The 17,997-nt window shown below is 46.5% G+C and overlaps 1 protein-coding gene across 1 annotated transcript in view; it reads left to right on the top strand.

Annotated features, from left to right (window-relative positions):
* LOC133455464 (protein crumbs homolog 2-like) overlaps window positions 1-6,140 on the top strand; it is a 37,547-nt gene extending 31,407 nt beyond the window's left edge. Inside the window, exons 10-12 of the mRNA XM_061734523.1 lie at window positions 700-816; window positions 2,653-2,779; window positions 4,814-6,140. Coding sequence (XP_061590507.1) covers window positions 700-816; window positions 2,653-2,779; window positions 4,814-5,035 — 466 coding nt within the window. The 3' untranslated portion in view covers window positions 5,036-6,140. The remainder of the gene's footprint in view (window positions 1-699; window positions 817-2,652; window positions 2,780-4,813) is intronic.
* The last annotated feature ends 11,857 nt before the right edge of the window (window positions 6,141-17,997 follow it).

Raw genomic sequence — 17,997 nt, 5'->3', positions numbered from 1 at the left:
AAAAGTAGGAACTATCAAATATGGACCAAACAGATCAAGGGGGGGTGCGCTTTTTAACGTCTATCGTCGCCACGGTAACGCTTTTGACTGAGAAAAGTAATGCCCATCATTGCAGGATGGAGATGCACATTTTGATGTATAACACACCTGGGCGCGCGTTACGGTTCGGGCAAAGAAGCGGCCGAAGAAATGGCATAAATTGTGCCAAAATTACACGATTAATTCAAAATGGCCGACTTCCTGTTCGGTTTCGGCCATGGTGCCAAGAGACTTTTCTTTAAGTTGCGACATGATACAGGTGTGTAGCGATTTTCGTGCATGTACGTCAAACCATATTGTGGGGCTTGAGGCACAAAGTTTCCTAGGGGGCGCTGTTGAGTCATTAGGCCACGCCCATTAATGCAAACCATTAAATATCAAATTTTTCGCCAGGCCTGGCTTGCGTGCAAAATTTGGTGTTTTGGGGCACGTTTAGGGGGGCAAAAAGGCCCTCCTTTCGTCGGAAAAAAACTAGAACATTTCCTACAAGTACAATAGGGCCTTCCTGTCAGTGCTCGGGCCCTAATAAAATAATACTACTAATAATAAAATAAATGCAATAAAAGTCAGAACTAAAATCAGGAATCAGCAGAAGGGTGGTAAAGAGGGCGGGGCCTTGAGCAGACGAAAGAGGAGTGCTAAACCCCTTTGACCCCCCAGGTGGGACTTCCCCCCCATCCGCTGCCGGACGGACGTGCGCTGCCTGAATGACGGAGTCTGCAGGGACGGACCGTGGGGGGCCAACTGCACGTGCTCACCGGGTTTCCACGGAGACAGGTGGGCCACGCCCCCCCCTGTACCCATCCCCCCATCCATCCATCAATCCATCCATCATCCATCCATCCATATATCCATCCATCATCCATCCATCCATCCATCCATATATCCATCCATCCATATATCCATCCATCATCCATATATCCATCCATCCATCATCCATCCATCCATATATCCATCCATCCATCATCCATCCATCCATATATCCATCCATCATCCATCCATCCATATATCCATCCATCCATCCATCCATATATCCATCCATCCATCCATATATCCATCCATCCATCCATCCATCCATCCATCCATCCATCCATCCATCCATCCATCCAGTCATGGTTGGTCCTCCAGCCTTCAGTACTTTTCCACTCCCCTCTCTCCTGCTCATTCCATCACCAGCCACGCCCACCTAGTCATTCACTCCTTTCACCTGCTCTCCCAGCTGCAGCCCCTCAGCAATCAGGACAGCATTAAACCTCCTCTCTCCTGCACTCACTGCCAGATCGTCACTCTATGTTTGTAGATGCAAGACCCTCCAGCATTCCCTGTCTTGACCTCCCGTTGCCGATCCTGCCTGTTCCTGGATCCTGCCTTGTCTCCTGTTCTCCGTTGCCTGACTTTGTCTTCTGAACTTGACACGATTGCTGCCTGATCCTTGTCTTGCATTCCTGCCTGCTCTTCGTCCCTGTTGAGGGTAATAAAGCAAACCAGACAAACTACCACCGTGTGCTCCGTGTGCTGCATTTGGGTCCAAAACCTCACTTCGTAACAGTACGATCTGACCAGTCGTGGACCCAGCGCACCCTCCGGCCCAACAGAACGGGCCAGCATGGACCCACAAGGAAAGAACGTGGATCTGTGGGAGTTCTTTTACGGTGACCAAGTGGCGTTCTACCATCATCTGGTGAAGAGGACGGGGACATGCCGCCAGCCCCAGCCTGTGCCGGTGGGGGTCCTGGACGCTCCTCTTCCTATTCCCGAGGTGGTCTCGGACGCACTCCAGCCTCTTCTCCCTTTCTGGGGAACACGCCTGGCTATAGATGGGCCCCCGAGTCTCCAGTTTCAGGAGAAAAGACGGCGGCAGCAGTTCCAGCCTGTTCCTGTTACGGCGGTGGTTCCGGATGCATCAGCCTCTGTTCCTGCTCCGGCGGTGGTCCCTGATCCTGTTCTGGACACACCTCCCCATGTTTCCCTGCTGAGACCCGTGGGCTTGGGCAAGCTCAGCCCTCCGGCTGTCGCCCCACCTCCCACCCGACTCATCGTTGGTCGCCCCGACTGCGCCCTTTCTCCCACAGGCCGAGTAGAACGCCGAGGGGCGTTGGTTGAGGTGGGGGTACTGGACGCACCACAGCCGGTGCCAGGGACCCGGTGTCCCCCTCAGCCGGTGTCGAGGACCCGGTGTCCCCCAAAGCCGGCCCCGAGGATCCTTAGTCCCCCGAAGCCGGCCCCTCGTATCCTTAGTCCCCCGAAGCCGGCCCCCCGTATCCTTAGTCCCCCGAAGCCGGCCCCTCAGATTCTGTCCGCCCCAAAGCCGGCTCCTCGAGTGCTGTCTGCTCAGCCCCGAGACCGACCCTCAGATCCGTCTGCTCACTCCCGAGGATGGCCCCCCGACCCGTCAGGCAGGTCTGCCCGGCCCCGAGGACGGCCCCCTGAACTGACTGTGTGTTGGCCTCCATCCATCCATCCATCCATCCATCCATCCATCCATCCATCCATCCATCCTGAAACTTGCCCAACCTGGCAACACATACATGTTTTGCCAGGTTGGGCAAGTTTCAGCTAGACTTCTTGTCTTTTAAACGGTATTAAAAAGCCCCCCCCCCTCTCTCCCGGCAGGTGTGAGACGGAGACCAACGAGTGTGAGTCGGACCCCTGCCAGAACGGCGGCTCCTGCCTGGACCGCTTCAACATGTTCGTGTGCGAGTGTCCGCCGGGCTTCAGCGGCCCGGCCTGCCAGCTAAACGTAGGTCCAGTGGTATGCAGTATGTAGTATGCCATATGTAGTATGCACTAATCCAGTAGTATGCACAAATCAAGTGTGCATAAATCTAGTATGCATAAATCTAGTATGCATGAATCTAGTATTATGTAGTATGTAGTTAGCACCCACAAGTAGTATGTGTAAATCAAGTAGTATGCACAAATCAAATAGCATCATAACAAACTTCCTGTAGACCTGAGCTCTTCTCCAACTGTCAGCTCCTTTAAATCAGGGTTAAAAACATTACTGTTTACTCAAGCGTACCCCTAAATTAAACTTACCTGCTGTATTCTACTGCCCTTATTTTTAACAGCTTGTGCTTTTTATTATTTTACTTCTTTTCTTATCATCTTATTCAATCATATTTGTTATTTACTGTCTAATTATGTCGAATTATTTACTGTCTAATTATGCCTTGCTGCTTTTAATGTCAATGTAAAGCACTTTGAATTACCTTTGTGCTTTATAAATAAATTTGCCTTGCCTTGCCTAGCATGCATAAATCAAGTAGTATGCACAAATCAAGTAGTATGCACAAGTCAAGTAGTATGCACAAGTCAAGTAGTATGCACAAGTCAAGTAGTATGCACAAATCAAGTAGTATGCACAAGTCAAGTAGTATGCATAAATCAAGTAGTATGCCCGAATCAAGTAGTATGCATAAATCAAGTAGTATGCCCGAATCAAGTAGTATGCATAAATCAAGTAGTTTGTACAAATCAAGTAGTATGCACAAATCAAGTAGTATGCACAAGTCAAGTAGTATGCACAAGTCAAGTAGTATGCACAAGTCAAGTAGTATGCACAAGTCAAGTAGTATGCACAAGTCAAGTAGTATGCATAAATCAAGTAGTATGCACAACTCAAGTAGTATGCATAAATCAAGTAGTATGCCCGAATCAAGTAGTATGCATAAATCAAGTAGTTTGTACAAATCAAGTAGTATGCACAAATCAAGTAGTATGTACGAATCAAACAGTAAGCATAAGTCAAGTAGTATGCACAAATCATGTAGTATGTATAAGTCAAGTAGTATGCACAAATCAAGTAGTATGCATAAGTCAAGTAGTATGCCCGAATCAAGTAGTATGCATAAATCAAGTAGTTTGTACAAATCAAGTAGTATGCACAAATCAAGTAGTATGCACAAATCAAGTAGTATGTACAAATCAAATAGTAAGCATAAGTCAAGTAGTATGCACAAATCAAGTAGTATGCATAAGTCAAGTAGTATGCATAAGTCAAGTAGTATGCCCGAATCAAGTAGTATGCATAAATCAAGTAGTATGCCCGAATCAAGTAGTATGCATAAATCAAGTAGTTTGTACAAATCAAGTAGTATGCACAAATCAAGTAGTATGCACAAGTCAAGTAGTATGCACAAGTCAAGTAGTATGCACAAGTCAAGTAGTATGCACAAGTCAAGTAGTATGCATAAATCAAGTAGTATGCACAACTCAAGTAGTATGCATAAATCAAGTAGTATGCCCGAATCAAGTAGTATGCACAAATCAAGTAGTATGTACGAATCAAACAGTAAGCATAAGTCAAGTAGTATGCACAAATCATGTAGTATGTATAAGTCAAGTAGTATGCACAAATCAAGTAGTATGCATAAGTCAAGTAGTATGCCCGAATCAAGTAGTATGCATAAATCAAGTAGTTTGTACAAATCAAGTAGTATGCACAAATCAAGTAGTATGCACAAATCAAGTAGTATGTACAAATCAAATAGTAAGCATAAGTCAAGTAGTATGCACAAATCAAGTAGTATGCATAAGTCAAGTAGTATGCATAAGTCAAGTAGTATGCCCGAATCAAGTAGTATGCATAAATCAAGTAGTTTGTACAAATCAAGTAGTATGCACAAATCAAGTAGTATGTACAAATCAAATAGTAAGCATAAGTCAAGTAGTATGCACAAATCAAGTAGTATGCATAAGTGAAGTAGTATGCATAAATCAAGTAGCACAAATCTAGTAGTATGCACAAGTCTAACCAGACCTCCGTCCGCAGAAGCTGGCCTACCGGCAGGCCGGACCCTGGCTCCTGGTGGCCGTGCCGCTGCTCGGCCTCGGCCTGCTGGCGCTGCTCCTCCTCCTGGCTGTCACCGCGGCGACGGCGCGCAGCAAGCGCCAGTCGGAGGGCGCCTACAGCCCCAGCGTGCAGGAGCTGGCCGGCGCGCGGCTGGAGATGGACCGCATGCTCAAGGTGCCGCCGGAGGAGCGGCTCATCTGAGACCCCGCCCACCCCACCAACCAAGCCCCGCCCACCAATCAAGCCCCCCCCCCCAACCTGTGTACATAGTTTGTACATATGTAGTTGTAAATGGTACATGCAGGCGTGTTGTGATGTCATACTTTTGAGAATCCCCCCCCCCCCCCTTAAAACAGGGGAAAAGAAAGAAAGAGAAAAAGAAATCATGGATGGATGGATGGATGGATGGATGGATGGATGGATGGATGGATGGATGGATGGATGGATGGATGGATGGATGGATGGATGGATGGATGGATGGATGGATGGATGGATGGATGGATGGATGGATGGATGGATGGATGGATGGATGGATGGATGGATGGATGGATGGATGGATGGTTTCCCAACAAAAGGTCTACGGTGGAATTACAAGCGGTCCGTGATAATGAAGTGTATATATTTAAAAAAAAAAAGATCCTCTGATATTTATAGAAATAGATGAATATTTTACTCAGATGTGACGGAGACAAAAGGGTCACATGACTTACTTTTACTCTTTAAGTGTCTTTTGTTTTATTTTGATAAGAAATCTTGCACGCGTTTGCATTGTTGAAGGTACTGCACCACACTGTTAATACATCCTTTTCAAAATAAGAGCCTTCTAGTGTTTCTGTGGGAATATTAACCCTTCATTTCTTTAAAATGCTTTTATTTTGAAATATTGCAGGAAGCTGTTGATACACACTTTGAAAATAAGAGCCCCCTAGCGTTTCAGTGGGCTTACACACCCTTCATTCCTTTAATATGCTTTTATTGTGAAATACTTGCAGGCAGCTGTTGCGAAATACGATACGAAATTTCAAAATAAATTGAAATAAATAAATTTCAAAATAAGAGCCCCCTAGCATTTCATTGGGCATAAACATCCTTCATTTTATTTAAAATGCTTTTATTTTGAAATATTTGCCTCGCTGCCGTTGGGCAGCACTACGGTCGCCATGGAAACCGTTGCAATAATACCTCCATCTGATGTGAAAACGTACTTGTACTTGTTCATGTTGTGCTGATATTGTGTTGAGGACAATAAAGTGAAAAAGGGATCTGAACCGCGAGACTTTTATTTTCCAGAGGAAGGAGTTCCGGTTACAGGAAGTTGAGACGTTGGACTCGACTGTGAGATGGGGAAGAGTATATATATGTGTGTATATACTGTACATAAACATTACATATATATATATATATATATATATATATATATATATATATATATATATATATATATATATATATATATGAACATACATGTAAATCAACTGTGATTGTATATATATATATATATATATATATATATATACTCATATACACACACATATTGTTTTTTGTTTTATATATATATATATATATATATATATATATATATATATATATATATATATATATATATATATATATATATATATAAAACAAAAAACAATATGGCTCACACCCACACACACACAGGCGCACCCACATATACACGCACACACTTATACACATACAGACACACCCACATATATATATATATATATATATATATATATATATATATATATATATATATATATATATAAAACAAAAAACAATATGTGTGTGTATATGAGTGTAATTGTGTGTATGTATGTGTGTCTGTGTGTGTGTGGGTGTAAATGTGTATATGTGGGTGTGTCTGTATGTGTATAAGTGTGTGCGTGTATATGTGGGTGCGCCTGTGTGTGTGTGGGTGTGAGCCAGATTCATGTCATACTTTTAATGTCATCACATATCAGACTTATAATATAAAAGCGCTGATCGTGTCCCTCTGTGTTTGAAGCACAGCGTCAGTCAGTTGGTCACTTCCAGCTGCGTTATGCGCTTGGATTGCTCTGGTGCTGCTGCCGCTGCAGCCGCGGTGCAGGACACGCCGGGAACCTGCTCGTCACCCACCGCCACAACTGGAGAGTGACTGAGGACAGAACAAATGAGTACCGGGCCACTCTCCTCTTGGCCTCCACCTTCAGATCGCACCACTTCTTTTTTATTTCTGCCACAGATGTGTCCGTGGCACTCAGGGCATTTACAGCAGCAACGACGTGCTGCCACTCACTCGCTTTCTTTTTGTTAGTGATGCCACTACTGTGACCACCAAATAATCTAGTTTTCCTGCCTCCACCTCACAAGCATCTCGGTCTCCGTGAAATTTAGTGGTACGGTGGCTCCACACATCTCATTCATCCTGACGCACAGCAGTGTAGGAAACAGACTGCAGGTGGCGCTGGACATGCTCAGCAGGCTCATTCATATGCAAATACTATCATCAAGTACTTTGCATTGACCATTCATGGTAGAAAGTGGACGTGTCAGATATGAGGCGAATTCACCTTCGCAACCTTCCAGCTGGACTGTGATTTATAAAGAGAACATTGCGTGCAGATGTGCGTGCACACGGTTTTATAAATCTGGATTTTTTTGTGTGCATGCCATTTTCGGCTTTTGAGCGCACGTACACTTTTAGTATGAATCTTACGCACTCCTTTATAAATGAGGCCCCAGACCTGTTTCTGGCTCTGTGAAGATGCATGGAGCCTTCATCGCCACTATAGGGGGCTACCAAGTTGCAAGATGGACACAAATATACAGAAATCGTGGAGAATTGAAGTTATCTGTGTAGCTGAGCTATTGCAGGGATCTCTGGCGAGGTGTTTAACACCCTGAGGTTTGTCAAACCTACAAACTGTCCTAAGTGACAGAAGGAGGTTCCCATATCTGCCCAACCATACGTTTGACCTTATGTACCTTAAAGTGGATTGTATTTTTACGTTACCGTGTGTCACGTTGTTATGACAGAAATTTTTCCTATCCTTTCCCAGTTGTCTCTGAGTTCAATGTCTTGTCGATCCACAGTTCTTAGTTTGCTGTTCTGGTGGATCTTTTCAGTGCAAACCTAAAAAACATCAGAGAAAAATAGTGTGTAAATAGGTATTGCCGCTTTTCAAAATTGTCAGCTGATTATTGCTTCCAAGTCACAGCTTGCATAGAAATGCCTTTGCTTGTACCATTACACTTCTGATGTTACCATAATTGTATTCTTCTCTATCAAAGCAACTGTCCATTTTCTTGAGTCACGTCAGCCTTGTATTCTGGATGTGAATGTCTTTAGCTGGATAAACGGCCAGTACGGCCAGAGAGGTAGGAAATGAACCAGTCCAGGGGTGTGTAGGATAGTCCAATAGATGCAAGCCTGTCGAGGAGGATGAGAATGGATGATAGTCCGGAGTCAGCTGCCATTAGGAGGTTGTTGGTGAGCTTGCCTGTGGTCCTGAAACCCATCCCAGCCTCATGCAGGTCTACATTTCTATCCCTGATGTACCTGTAGCTCTCTGGTCTCGGCCATCTGAGAGGTTGGAGTTTGTTGACTGATGGTGGACAGGTCAGACCCGGCTGCAGAAACAAATTAGAGGGGGGGCTTTACATTTTTTCGGGGGGGCATAGTTTTTCAACTTACATTTTATCTGCCTCAGGCTGCACAGTGGCTCTGTGGCCACTCCTACTGTATTGTCAAATCATTTTCTCTCAATAAAACGGGCAATTCATCCCAAAATATATTTAAAAAAACAATACAGTAGTGTAGTGCTGTCCATTTATTCCAATCAAAGTCAAACATTTATGTAACAAAGAACAGCAACGGGGGCTGTGGCGTACAGAGAGAACAGCACCATACAGCCGTCTCCTCCACTCTCTCCTCCGCCGTCTCCTCCAGTGTCTCCTCCACTGTCTCCTCCACTCTCTCCTCCTCTGTAGTCTCCGCTGTCACTATCTCCCCTACAGTCTCCCTTGCCGTCTTCTCCATTGTCTTAGCCACTGTCTCTTCCACCATCTCCTCTGACCTGGCAACCTTTTTAGGGGGCTGACTCTTTGCTGCCCAGAATGACAGAATGCTCTTTTGCTTCTTCCCTGACATCTTTGAAATAGACAAAGGCAAACAGTAAAAAATAGGCACACTTTCTGTTCATCATTTACTCTTTACTCTTCAGACTAAAACTATAATCCAGTGGCGGACCGTCAGGGCCGTCTAGACCTTCTCTGAAGGCCTAACTATTATCAAAATAATGAAAAAATATGGTGTCTTTAATAATACTTTAGTTTACCTATTATTAGACTTATCTGAGTTTATACATATTGCTGGCTTGCATTAGAACAAGTATAAGCACCTGTTTATTTACTTTACATTGAGTTGACTGTGTGGCTGTGGCTTAATCCACAGACATGTAGCTCTGTTTCATTATGGTATGTGGAGAAAGCACTGGCTTAGAATAGGGGAGAGCTGCTCTCCAAACTCAAATAACATTATACACAATTGTGGGCTATTTGGGTAGACAAACTCACATATGAGGATTGGAAGAATACATGATTACTTTTTTCTAGGGCTGTCAAGCGATGAATTTTTCTTTAATCGTGATTAATGGCTGAATTTCAGTAATTAATCACATATTTGCATGTATAAAATTCTATTATTTTGCATTTCACAACAGTTTTTAAGACCATATTAACCATTTAAAGCAACTCTTACCAGTGTATGTTGATTGGGAATCAAATGAAGGCAAAGAAAGTTACTTTATGAACTCAACTTTTGGATTTATTTCAAATAGAACACATAAATTGTGGTTTATTTGGTAGTGTGACTCATTTTAATTTGATTTGCATCATTAGGTTTCCATACAAAACAGGATGTTTTATCCATCGCTCTGCCTACCGTATACCTTGCTTTGCTTTTCTTTTCCAACTCGTCTGCAACCTGTGCGTGCACGCGCATCCACGGAACGAGCACGCAGCGGGAAAAAAAAAACTGCCCAGCAACAAGACATACTATTTTCTGATTGGCTGGTAGGTCGCTGACGCGAGACCGCTGTAAACTCAGCGGAGAAGTCTGCCTCCGCCCCGCCCGTTCACTATTAATTTCTGTGCGCTCGACTTTATCACTTTTCAGCGTGAGAAATGTCAGGTGTGGCGTGTGAGCGTGTGAACTGGTTGAAATGCGAGTGTCTCACGCTCAATGCGTGAGACTTGAGAGCTTTACTCCAGGGCGGGCACGGCTGACTCCGTGGGCGGGCACAGCCCCCCAATGCCCGCCCATGCCGCCGGGTCTGGGACAGGTGTGTTTCATACAGGTAACAAGTTCAAACTGGTGCAGTTAATACAGCTAATGAGCGGAGGCCAGGAGGGCTTCTTTAAGAACTAACAGGTCTGTGAGAGCCACAATTATTACTGGTCGGTAGGTGAGCAGATACTTATGTTGTGCAAAAAAATAAAAATAAATTATTTTAAAATCATACAATTTGTATGCCCCTAGGCCGGAGGTCAATGATCGACTTTGTTGTCGTTTCATCTGACCTTCGGCCGCATGTCTTGGACACTCGGGTGAAGAGAGGGGCTGAGCTGTCAACTGATCACCACCTGGTGGTGAGTTGGATGCGCTGGCGGAGGAGGAGGTTGAACGTCTGGCTGAGCCCTCTGTCAGGGACATCTTCAACTTCCACCTCCGGGAGAGATTCTCTCAGATCCCGGGGTAGGCGGGGGACATTGAGTCCGAGTGGACCATGTTCTCTGCCTCCATTGTCAACGCGGCGGCTCAAAGTTGTGGACGCAAGGTCTCCGGTGCCTGTCGTGGCGGCAATCCCAGAACCTGGTGGTGGACACCGGAAGTACAGGATGCAGTCAGACTGAAGAAGGAGTCCTACCGGGCTATGTTGGCCTGTGGGACTCCTGACGCAGTAGATAGGTACCGGCAGGCCAAGCGAGCCGCGGCTCGGGCAGTCCTGGAGGCAAAACCCCGGGTCTGGAGGAGTTCGGGGAGGCCATGGAGGAAGACTTTCGGTCGGTCTCGAGGAAATTCTGGAGGACCGTTCGGCGCCTCAGAAGGGGGAAGCAGTACTCTGCCGGCACCGTTTACGGTGTGGGTGGGGAGCTGTTGACCTCGACTGGGGACATTGTCGGATGGTGGAAGGAATACTTCAAGGATCTCCTCAATCCGACTGACATGGCTTCCACTGAGGAAGCAGAGAGTGTGGACTCTGGGGCGTGCTCATCCATCACCCAAGCCGAGGTCAATGAGGTAGTTTGTAAGCTCCTCAGTGGCACCGGGGGTGGATGAGATTCGCCCTGAGTACCTCAAGTCTCTGGATGTCGTAGGGCTGTCTTGGTTGACACGCCTCTGCAACATTGCATGGAGGAAGGGCGCAGTACCGCTGGAGTGGCAAACCGGGGTGGTGGTCCCTCTGTTTAAAAAGGGGGACCGGAGAGTGTGCTCCAACTATAGGGAGATCACACTTCTCAGCCTCCCCGGGAAAGTCTACGCCAGGGTACTGGAGAGGAGAATACGGCCGATAGTTGAACCTCGGATTCAGGAGGAACAATGCGGTTTTCGTCCCGGTCGTGGAACACTGGACCAACTCTACACCCTCTGCAGGGTGCTCGAGGGTTCATGGGAATTTGCCCAACCAGTCTACATGTGTTTTATGGATCTGGAGAAGGCATTTGACCGTGTCCCTCGTGCCATTCTGTGGGGGCTCAGTGAGTATGGAGTCCGGGGCCCTCTATTAAGGGCTGTCTGGTCTCTGTATGATCGGAGCAGGAGTCTGGTTCACATTGCCGGCAGTAGATCAGACTTGTTCCCGGTGCATGTTGAACTCCGGCAGGGCTGTCCTTTGTCACTGGTCCTGTTCATAATTTTTATGGACAGGATTTCTAGGCACAGCCAGGGGCGAGAGGGGATCTGCGGCGGACGATGGATGGATGGATGGGACAATTTTATTTTCTGGATTTTTGTTTTAGCTTCCATCACTCACAGTTGAAGGGTGCCTGATAAAAACCTTGGTCACACTAGCAGTGTAGGCTTATACCTTTTGCCTACCTGCAGCAGAAGAATGATTCCAATATGCAACCGACTTGATATCTTTAGCCAACTGTGGCATATTCATTTTCACAACGTACGAACAGGCTGCTCTCATCAGAGCCAGTGCAGAGGACAGAGAGAGTGAGCGGGGCACGAACACACCCTTTTATATTACGTAATCGCTGATGTCATGACGTCAGCTCCTCTTGTAATAAACAGCAGTACAGTAACAATCAGTCACACAGTGCCGCTGATAAAAATTAGACTTCTAGATGGTTTGCAAGTGGGAAAACATGCAAAATCGGCAGTGTATCAGATACTTGTCGTCCCCACTGTACATGTAGGTCCTACCCATAAGAAATCTGGTAAACTGTTTTCACATCCTCTGTCAAAGGTTTTGCATTCACATTAATATTGTGAAATGCCATAGAAGTGACAGTAAGCCGGTTCATTATTATTGAACAGGTCCACTACCATCTGCAAACTTGGTGATGGAGGGTTTATTTCTTATGGGGAACAGCAGGGGCCCACTGATGCAGCCTTAGCCATCAGCCATGTGTTTATTCGTCAGATATCAGGTTTGGGAACCTCAGGATTTCGTCTCTGCTTTTTGCAGACGACGTTGTCCTGTTGGCTTCATCGGACCGGGACCTTCAGCATGTGCTGGGGCGGTTTGAGGCCGAGTGCGACGCGGCAGGGATGAGAATCAGCACCTCCAAAACCGAGGCCATGGTTCTCCATCGGGAAAGGGTGGCGTGCCTTCTCCGGGTGGGTGGAGAAGTCCTGCCTCAGGTGGAGGAGTTCAAGTATCTCGGGGTCTTGTTCACGAGTGAGGGAATGATGGAGCGTGAGATTGACAGACGGATCGGTGCAGCGTCCGCAGTTATGCGGTCGATGTACCGGACCATCGTGGTGAAGAGGGAGCTGAGTCGAAAGGCGAAGCTCTCGATTTACCGGTCAATCTACCCACCTACCCTCACCTATGGTCATGAACTTTGGGTAGTGACCGAAAGGACGAGATCGCGGATACAAGCGGCCGAGATGAGTTTCCTCCGCAGGGTGGCTGGACGCTCCCTTAGAGATGAGTTTCCTCCGCAGAGTGGCTGGACGCTCCCTTAGAGATAGGCTGAGGAGTTCGGTCACCCGGGAGGAGCTCGGAGTCGAGCCGCTGCTCCTTCACATTGAGAGGAGTCAGCTGAGGTGGCTTGGACATCTGTACCGGATCCTCCTGGACGCCTCCCTAGGGAGGAGTTCCAGGCATGTCCCTCCTCCCTAGGGAGGTGTTTCAGGCATGTCCCTCCTCCCTAGGGAGGAGTTCCAGGCATGTCCCTCCTCCCTAGGGAGGTGTTCCAGGCATGTCCCTCCTCCCTAGGTAGGAGTTCCAGGCATGTCCCTCCTCCCTAGGGAGGTGTTAGAGGCATGTCCCTCCTCCCTAGGGAGGTGTTCCAGGCATGTCCCTCCTCCCTAGAGAGGTGTTCCAGGCATGTCCCTCCTCCCCAGGGAGGTGTTCCAGGCATGTCCCTCCTCCCTAGAGAGGAGTTCCAGGCATGTCCCTCCTCCCTAGGGAGGTGTTCCAGGCATGTCCCTCCTCCCTAGAGAGGTGTTCCAGGCATGTCCCTCCTCCCCAGGGAGGTGTTCAAGGCATGTCCCTCCTCCCTAGAGAGGAGTTCCAGGCATGTCCCTCCTCCCTAGGGAGGTGTTCCAGGCATGTCCCTCCTCCCTAGAGAGGAGTTCCAGGCATGTCCCTCCGGGAGGAGACCCCGGGGAAGACCTAGGACACGCTGGAGAGACTATGTCTCTCGGCTGGCCTGGGAACGCCTCGGACTCCCCTCGGAAGAGCTGGAGGAAGAGCTGGAGGAAGAGCTGGAAGAAGAGATGGAGGAAGAGGTGGAGGAAGAGCTGGAGGAAGAGCTGGAGGAAGAGCTGGAGGAAGAGATGGAGGAAGAGATGGAGGAAGAGCTGGAGGAAGTGTCTGGAGGAAGAGCTGGAGGAAGAGCTGGAAGAAAGAGTTGGAGGAAGTGTCTGGAGGAAGAAGAGCTGGAGGAAGAGCTGGAGGAAGAGATGGAGGAAGAGGTGGAGGAAGAGCTAGAGGAAGAGCTGGAGGAAGAGCTGGAGGAAGTGTCTGGAGGAAGAGCTGGAGGAAGAGCTGGAAGAAAGAGCTGGAGGAAGTGTCTGGAGGAAGAGATGGAGGAAGAGTTGGAGGAAGAGCTGGAGGAAGAGATGGAGGAAGAGGTGGAGGAAGAGCTAGAGGAAGAGCTGGAGGAAGAGCTGGAGGAAGAGATGGAGGAAGAGCTGGAGGAAGAGCTGGAGGAAGAGATGGAGGAAGAGCTGGAGGAAGAGATGGAGGAAGAGATGGAGGAAGAGCTGGAGGAAGTGTCTGGAGGAAGAGCTGGAGGAAGAGCTGGAAGAAAGAGCTGGAAGAAGTGTCTGGAGGAAGAGATGGAGGAAGAAGAGCTGGAGGAAGAGCTGGAGGAAGAGCTGGAGGAAGTGTCTGGAGGAAGAGATGGAGGAAGAGATGGAGGAAGAGCTGGAGGAAGAGCTGGAGGAGGAGCTGGAGGAAGAGATGGAGGAAGAGCTGGAGAAAGAGGTGGAGGAAGAGCTAGAGGAAGAGCTGGAGAAAGAGCTGGAGGAAGAGCTGGAGGAAGTGTCTGGGGTGAAGGAAGTCTGGGCATCTCTGTTGAGGCTGCTGCCCCCGCGACCCGGGAACGGATAAGCGGAAGAAGATGGATGGATGAATGGATGGATGGTATTCCCTGAGGTGTTTTTCAATGGGATCTTATCTGTTCCAGTCATATAATTAACAAATATTTCAAGTGGATAATCAAACTACATATGTATAATTTAACAAGGAACGAGACAAAGCTTCAAAGTTGAAAGAGAAACAAGCCACATTTAATCATACAAAAGGAAAAACAATACACACATGAAAAACAAATATATACATGTATATACAAAATAAAAAGAAACCTTATTGTTTATTTTTCTCGTCCTTTCATGTCCTCCTTCCAGTTCGCCACAGACTTGGCAGTAAGACGCCCCCAATGTGAGTGTGGCCTGTTGATGGCTGCTGCCGGCCGAACGGTACTGGAGCCCGGGTCGGGTCACCCACAGCACCGGCCATAACCACAGTCTCAGAGTCCAGGGGTCCGTTTCACAAAGCAGGTTCAACAAACTCTGAGTCTAATCCTGAACTCTTAGTTCATCTACTCTGAGATCGGAAACTCTGAGTTTTCGGTTCCAGAACAGCGGATTTGAGGTAATTTACTTAAGAGCTTAAGTTACCTCTCTTTGTGAAACAGGCTAGAGTTTCCTCTCTTTCTCTGGTTTGAGTTACCTCCCTTTGTGAAACGGAAAACTCAGAGTTTCCCTCATTTCAGGGTTAACAGACTCAGAGTTTTCACTAAACCTGCTTTGTGAAACGGACCCCAGTTCACAGTAAAAACTACCGTCTCGGAGTCCAGTTCAGGGTAAAAACCTGCAAACGGCCTCCACCAGGCGGCTGCATCTGGCCCGTCTGCAGGAGTTGAGTCCAAGTAGCAGCTGGAAGACGGTGGAGGTGAGACGCTGTTAAAACACGGCAGACGGCAACAGAAGCACCAGGGGTCCGTTTCACAAAGCAGGTTCAACAAACTCTGAGTCTAATCCTGAACTCTTAGTTGATCTACTCTGAGATCGGAAACTCTGAGTTTTTGATTCCAGAACAGCGAATTTGAGGTAATTTACTCAACTCTAAGTAGTTTCACCTGGAGTTAAGCTCGTGCGTGAGGGAAATAAAAAGCCATCATGAGTAGAGCGCTGATACAAGGATTCACCATGGCAACCAGCGACACAAAAGAGCAACATACTTTTTCTTTTTTTATTTTAAACTTTATTTATCATTTCAATTTACAAAATCCCTTTGAGGAAACGTTAGTTTGCATCTGAAGATCCACATACTTCACGCCGTGTCCTTTTTCACCCGATAGGAATTAGAGATTTTAATGCGCGCATACGGCGAATTTGAACATGTTTTTCGAAAAAAGAGTAACACCGCAGCACAGAATATAATATAAAATTAATTTAACAGATCTCCACATCATTCACCTGCAATCCTGTGGAACCCCTTGATGGCTTGGACAGGTTTATGTAGGCTTGCCACCCGTCCCTTGAAATACGGAATTGTTTCGTAATTGAGAATTAAAAGTTGCGTTCCGTATTGAACCAATACAGACACATATTATGCCAGGGTTCTCCAACTCCGGTCCTGGAGAGCACCTATCCAGCATGTTTTAGATCTTTCCCTGCTTCAGCACACCATGATACAAGGAGCTGTGTCCGCAACAGAACTGTCTGGACCTTGATGACAAGTTAATGACGACCATTGATTAGAATCAGGTGTGTTCATGCAGGGAGACACCTAAAACATGCTGGATAGGTCTCCCCAGGACCGGAGTTGGAGACCCCTGTATTATGCTCTTATTTATTCATGTAATAATATACAGGTGGAGGTCGGAACATTTGAATATATTGCAAAACTTCATTCGTAGTAAATTCAACTTAAGGTGAAACAAATATTATTTCCCACTACATGCAAAGTGAGACATTTCAAGCCTTTATTTGTTATAATTTTGATGATTAGCCTATGGCTCACAGTTTATGAAAACCCCAAATAAAAAATCTCAAAAAATTAGAATATATTATGAAATCATTAAACAATTCAATCATCAAAATTATAACAAATAAAGGATTAACATATATTGCTTTGCCTGTAATGAGACTATGTAATATACATGTATTACGTGGTCTGATAACCATCTCCCGACGAATATTTAATTCTCTGCGCATTCATTCTGCACCTTCATCAACTGTGTCTTCATCAAAAGGACATGCCATGTTCGTGACAATGGACTTCTAATATATATACTGACTCTGTTTTTAATGACAGACGGCAGAACTTCGCCAAAACTCGCCTGCTGACTGAATGAATGAGGAAATCAAATGTGCGTGTGTCTCTGAAAGAGGCGGAGACGCAGAAAAACTCCAGGTTTCACGAGATAAACCTGGTCCCGACCAGGTTAGATTCAGAGAGTCTGTTACTACGGTAACTGACCGAGAGCTTAAGTTACCTCTCTTTGTGAAACAGGCTAGAGTTACCTCTCTTTCTCTGGTTTGAGTTACCTCCCTTTGTGAAACGGAAAACTCAGAGTTTCCCTCATTTCAGGGTTAACAGACTCCAAGTTTTCACTAAACCTGCTTTGTGAAAAGGACCCCAGAGCTGTTTGAAGTGAAACTCACCGCTGGAGACTTTCCTTCACAGGACAGGAAGTGTTCTTCCCCTTTGCTGCCTTGAACCCTTGGAGCGTCTGTCCTGGTGTCTGGACGGGCAGACGACTCGCCGCTTGTCCTGCTCTGGCAGGCGTTGCCAGAGTCTGTCTACAAGTCTCTCTCCGAGCCCCTGGAGACTCCTGGCTAGTTTCAGGACATGCTGAAATCCCGGCTGGCCATCAGGACCCTGGACAAATGAACAAGAAAAAGACTGTAGGTGAGAGTGAGGGTTCAGGTATGATAGCCGTTGCCAGGGGGTGTTTGAACAAACACAAAGGAGGCAGAACTTCACTTTTACCAGTTTAATAGGCTAGAGGAATGTGTGTGGTCTATACAAGAAACAAAATACAAACAATATTATCGCTGTACAATTGTATGAATAACTAAATTATAAACATTTGCATTTTTGGTTGGGAAAAGACTAACTTAATTCACCAAATACGCAGTGAATCAACAAAAATGCAGTCACTTAAAAGGTAAGTATTGAAATGAGAGGTTTGAATGAATGTGGCGGTCTGTGGATCCATCTAGTGGACGCAGACGCAACTACACCGCTTCCCCTCAGCACGTGAGGGACGCATGAACAGCGGTAGTAATTGACACTTAAAAGAGGCTAAATAAGCTGCACAAACATCACACTGCAAGAAAAGCTGATTGCAATGTCACGTTAACTACTAAAACTAGCACAGAGGTATTCAACATGCACATAAACACAGTATATTCCCCTATACATCCCCCCTCCCCCTGACAATGCAGGGTCCAGGCCAGGATGCAGAGCTGCAATCTTACT

Source organism: Cololabis saira, chromosome 11 (assembly GCF_033807715.1).
Source record: "Cololabis saira isolate AMF1-May2022 chromosome 11, fColSai1.1, whole genome shotgun sequence".
Lineage (NCBI taxonomy): Eukaryota > Metazoa > Chordata > Actinopteri > Beloniformes > Belonidae > Cololabis > Cololabis saira.
The sequence above is the reverse complement of the archived record's forward strand: the minus strand, read 5'-3'. Positions and strand labels throughout refer to the sequence as shown.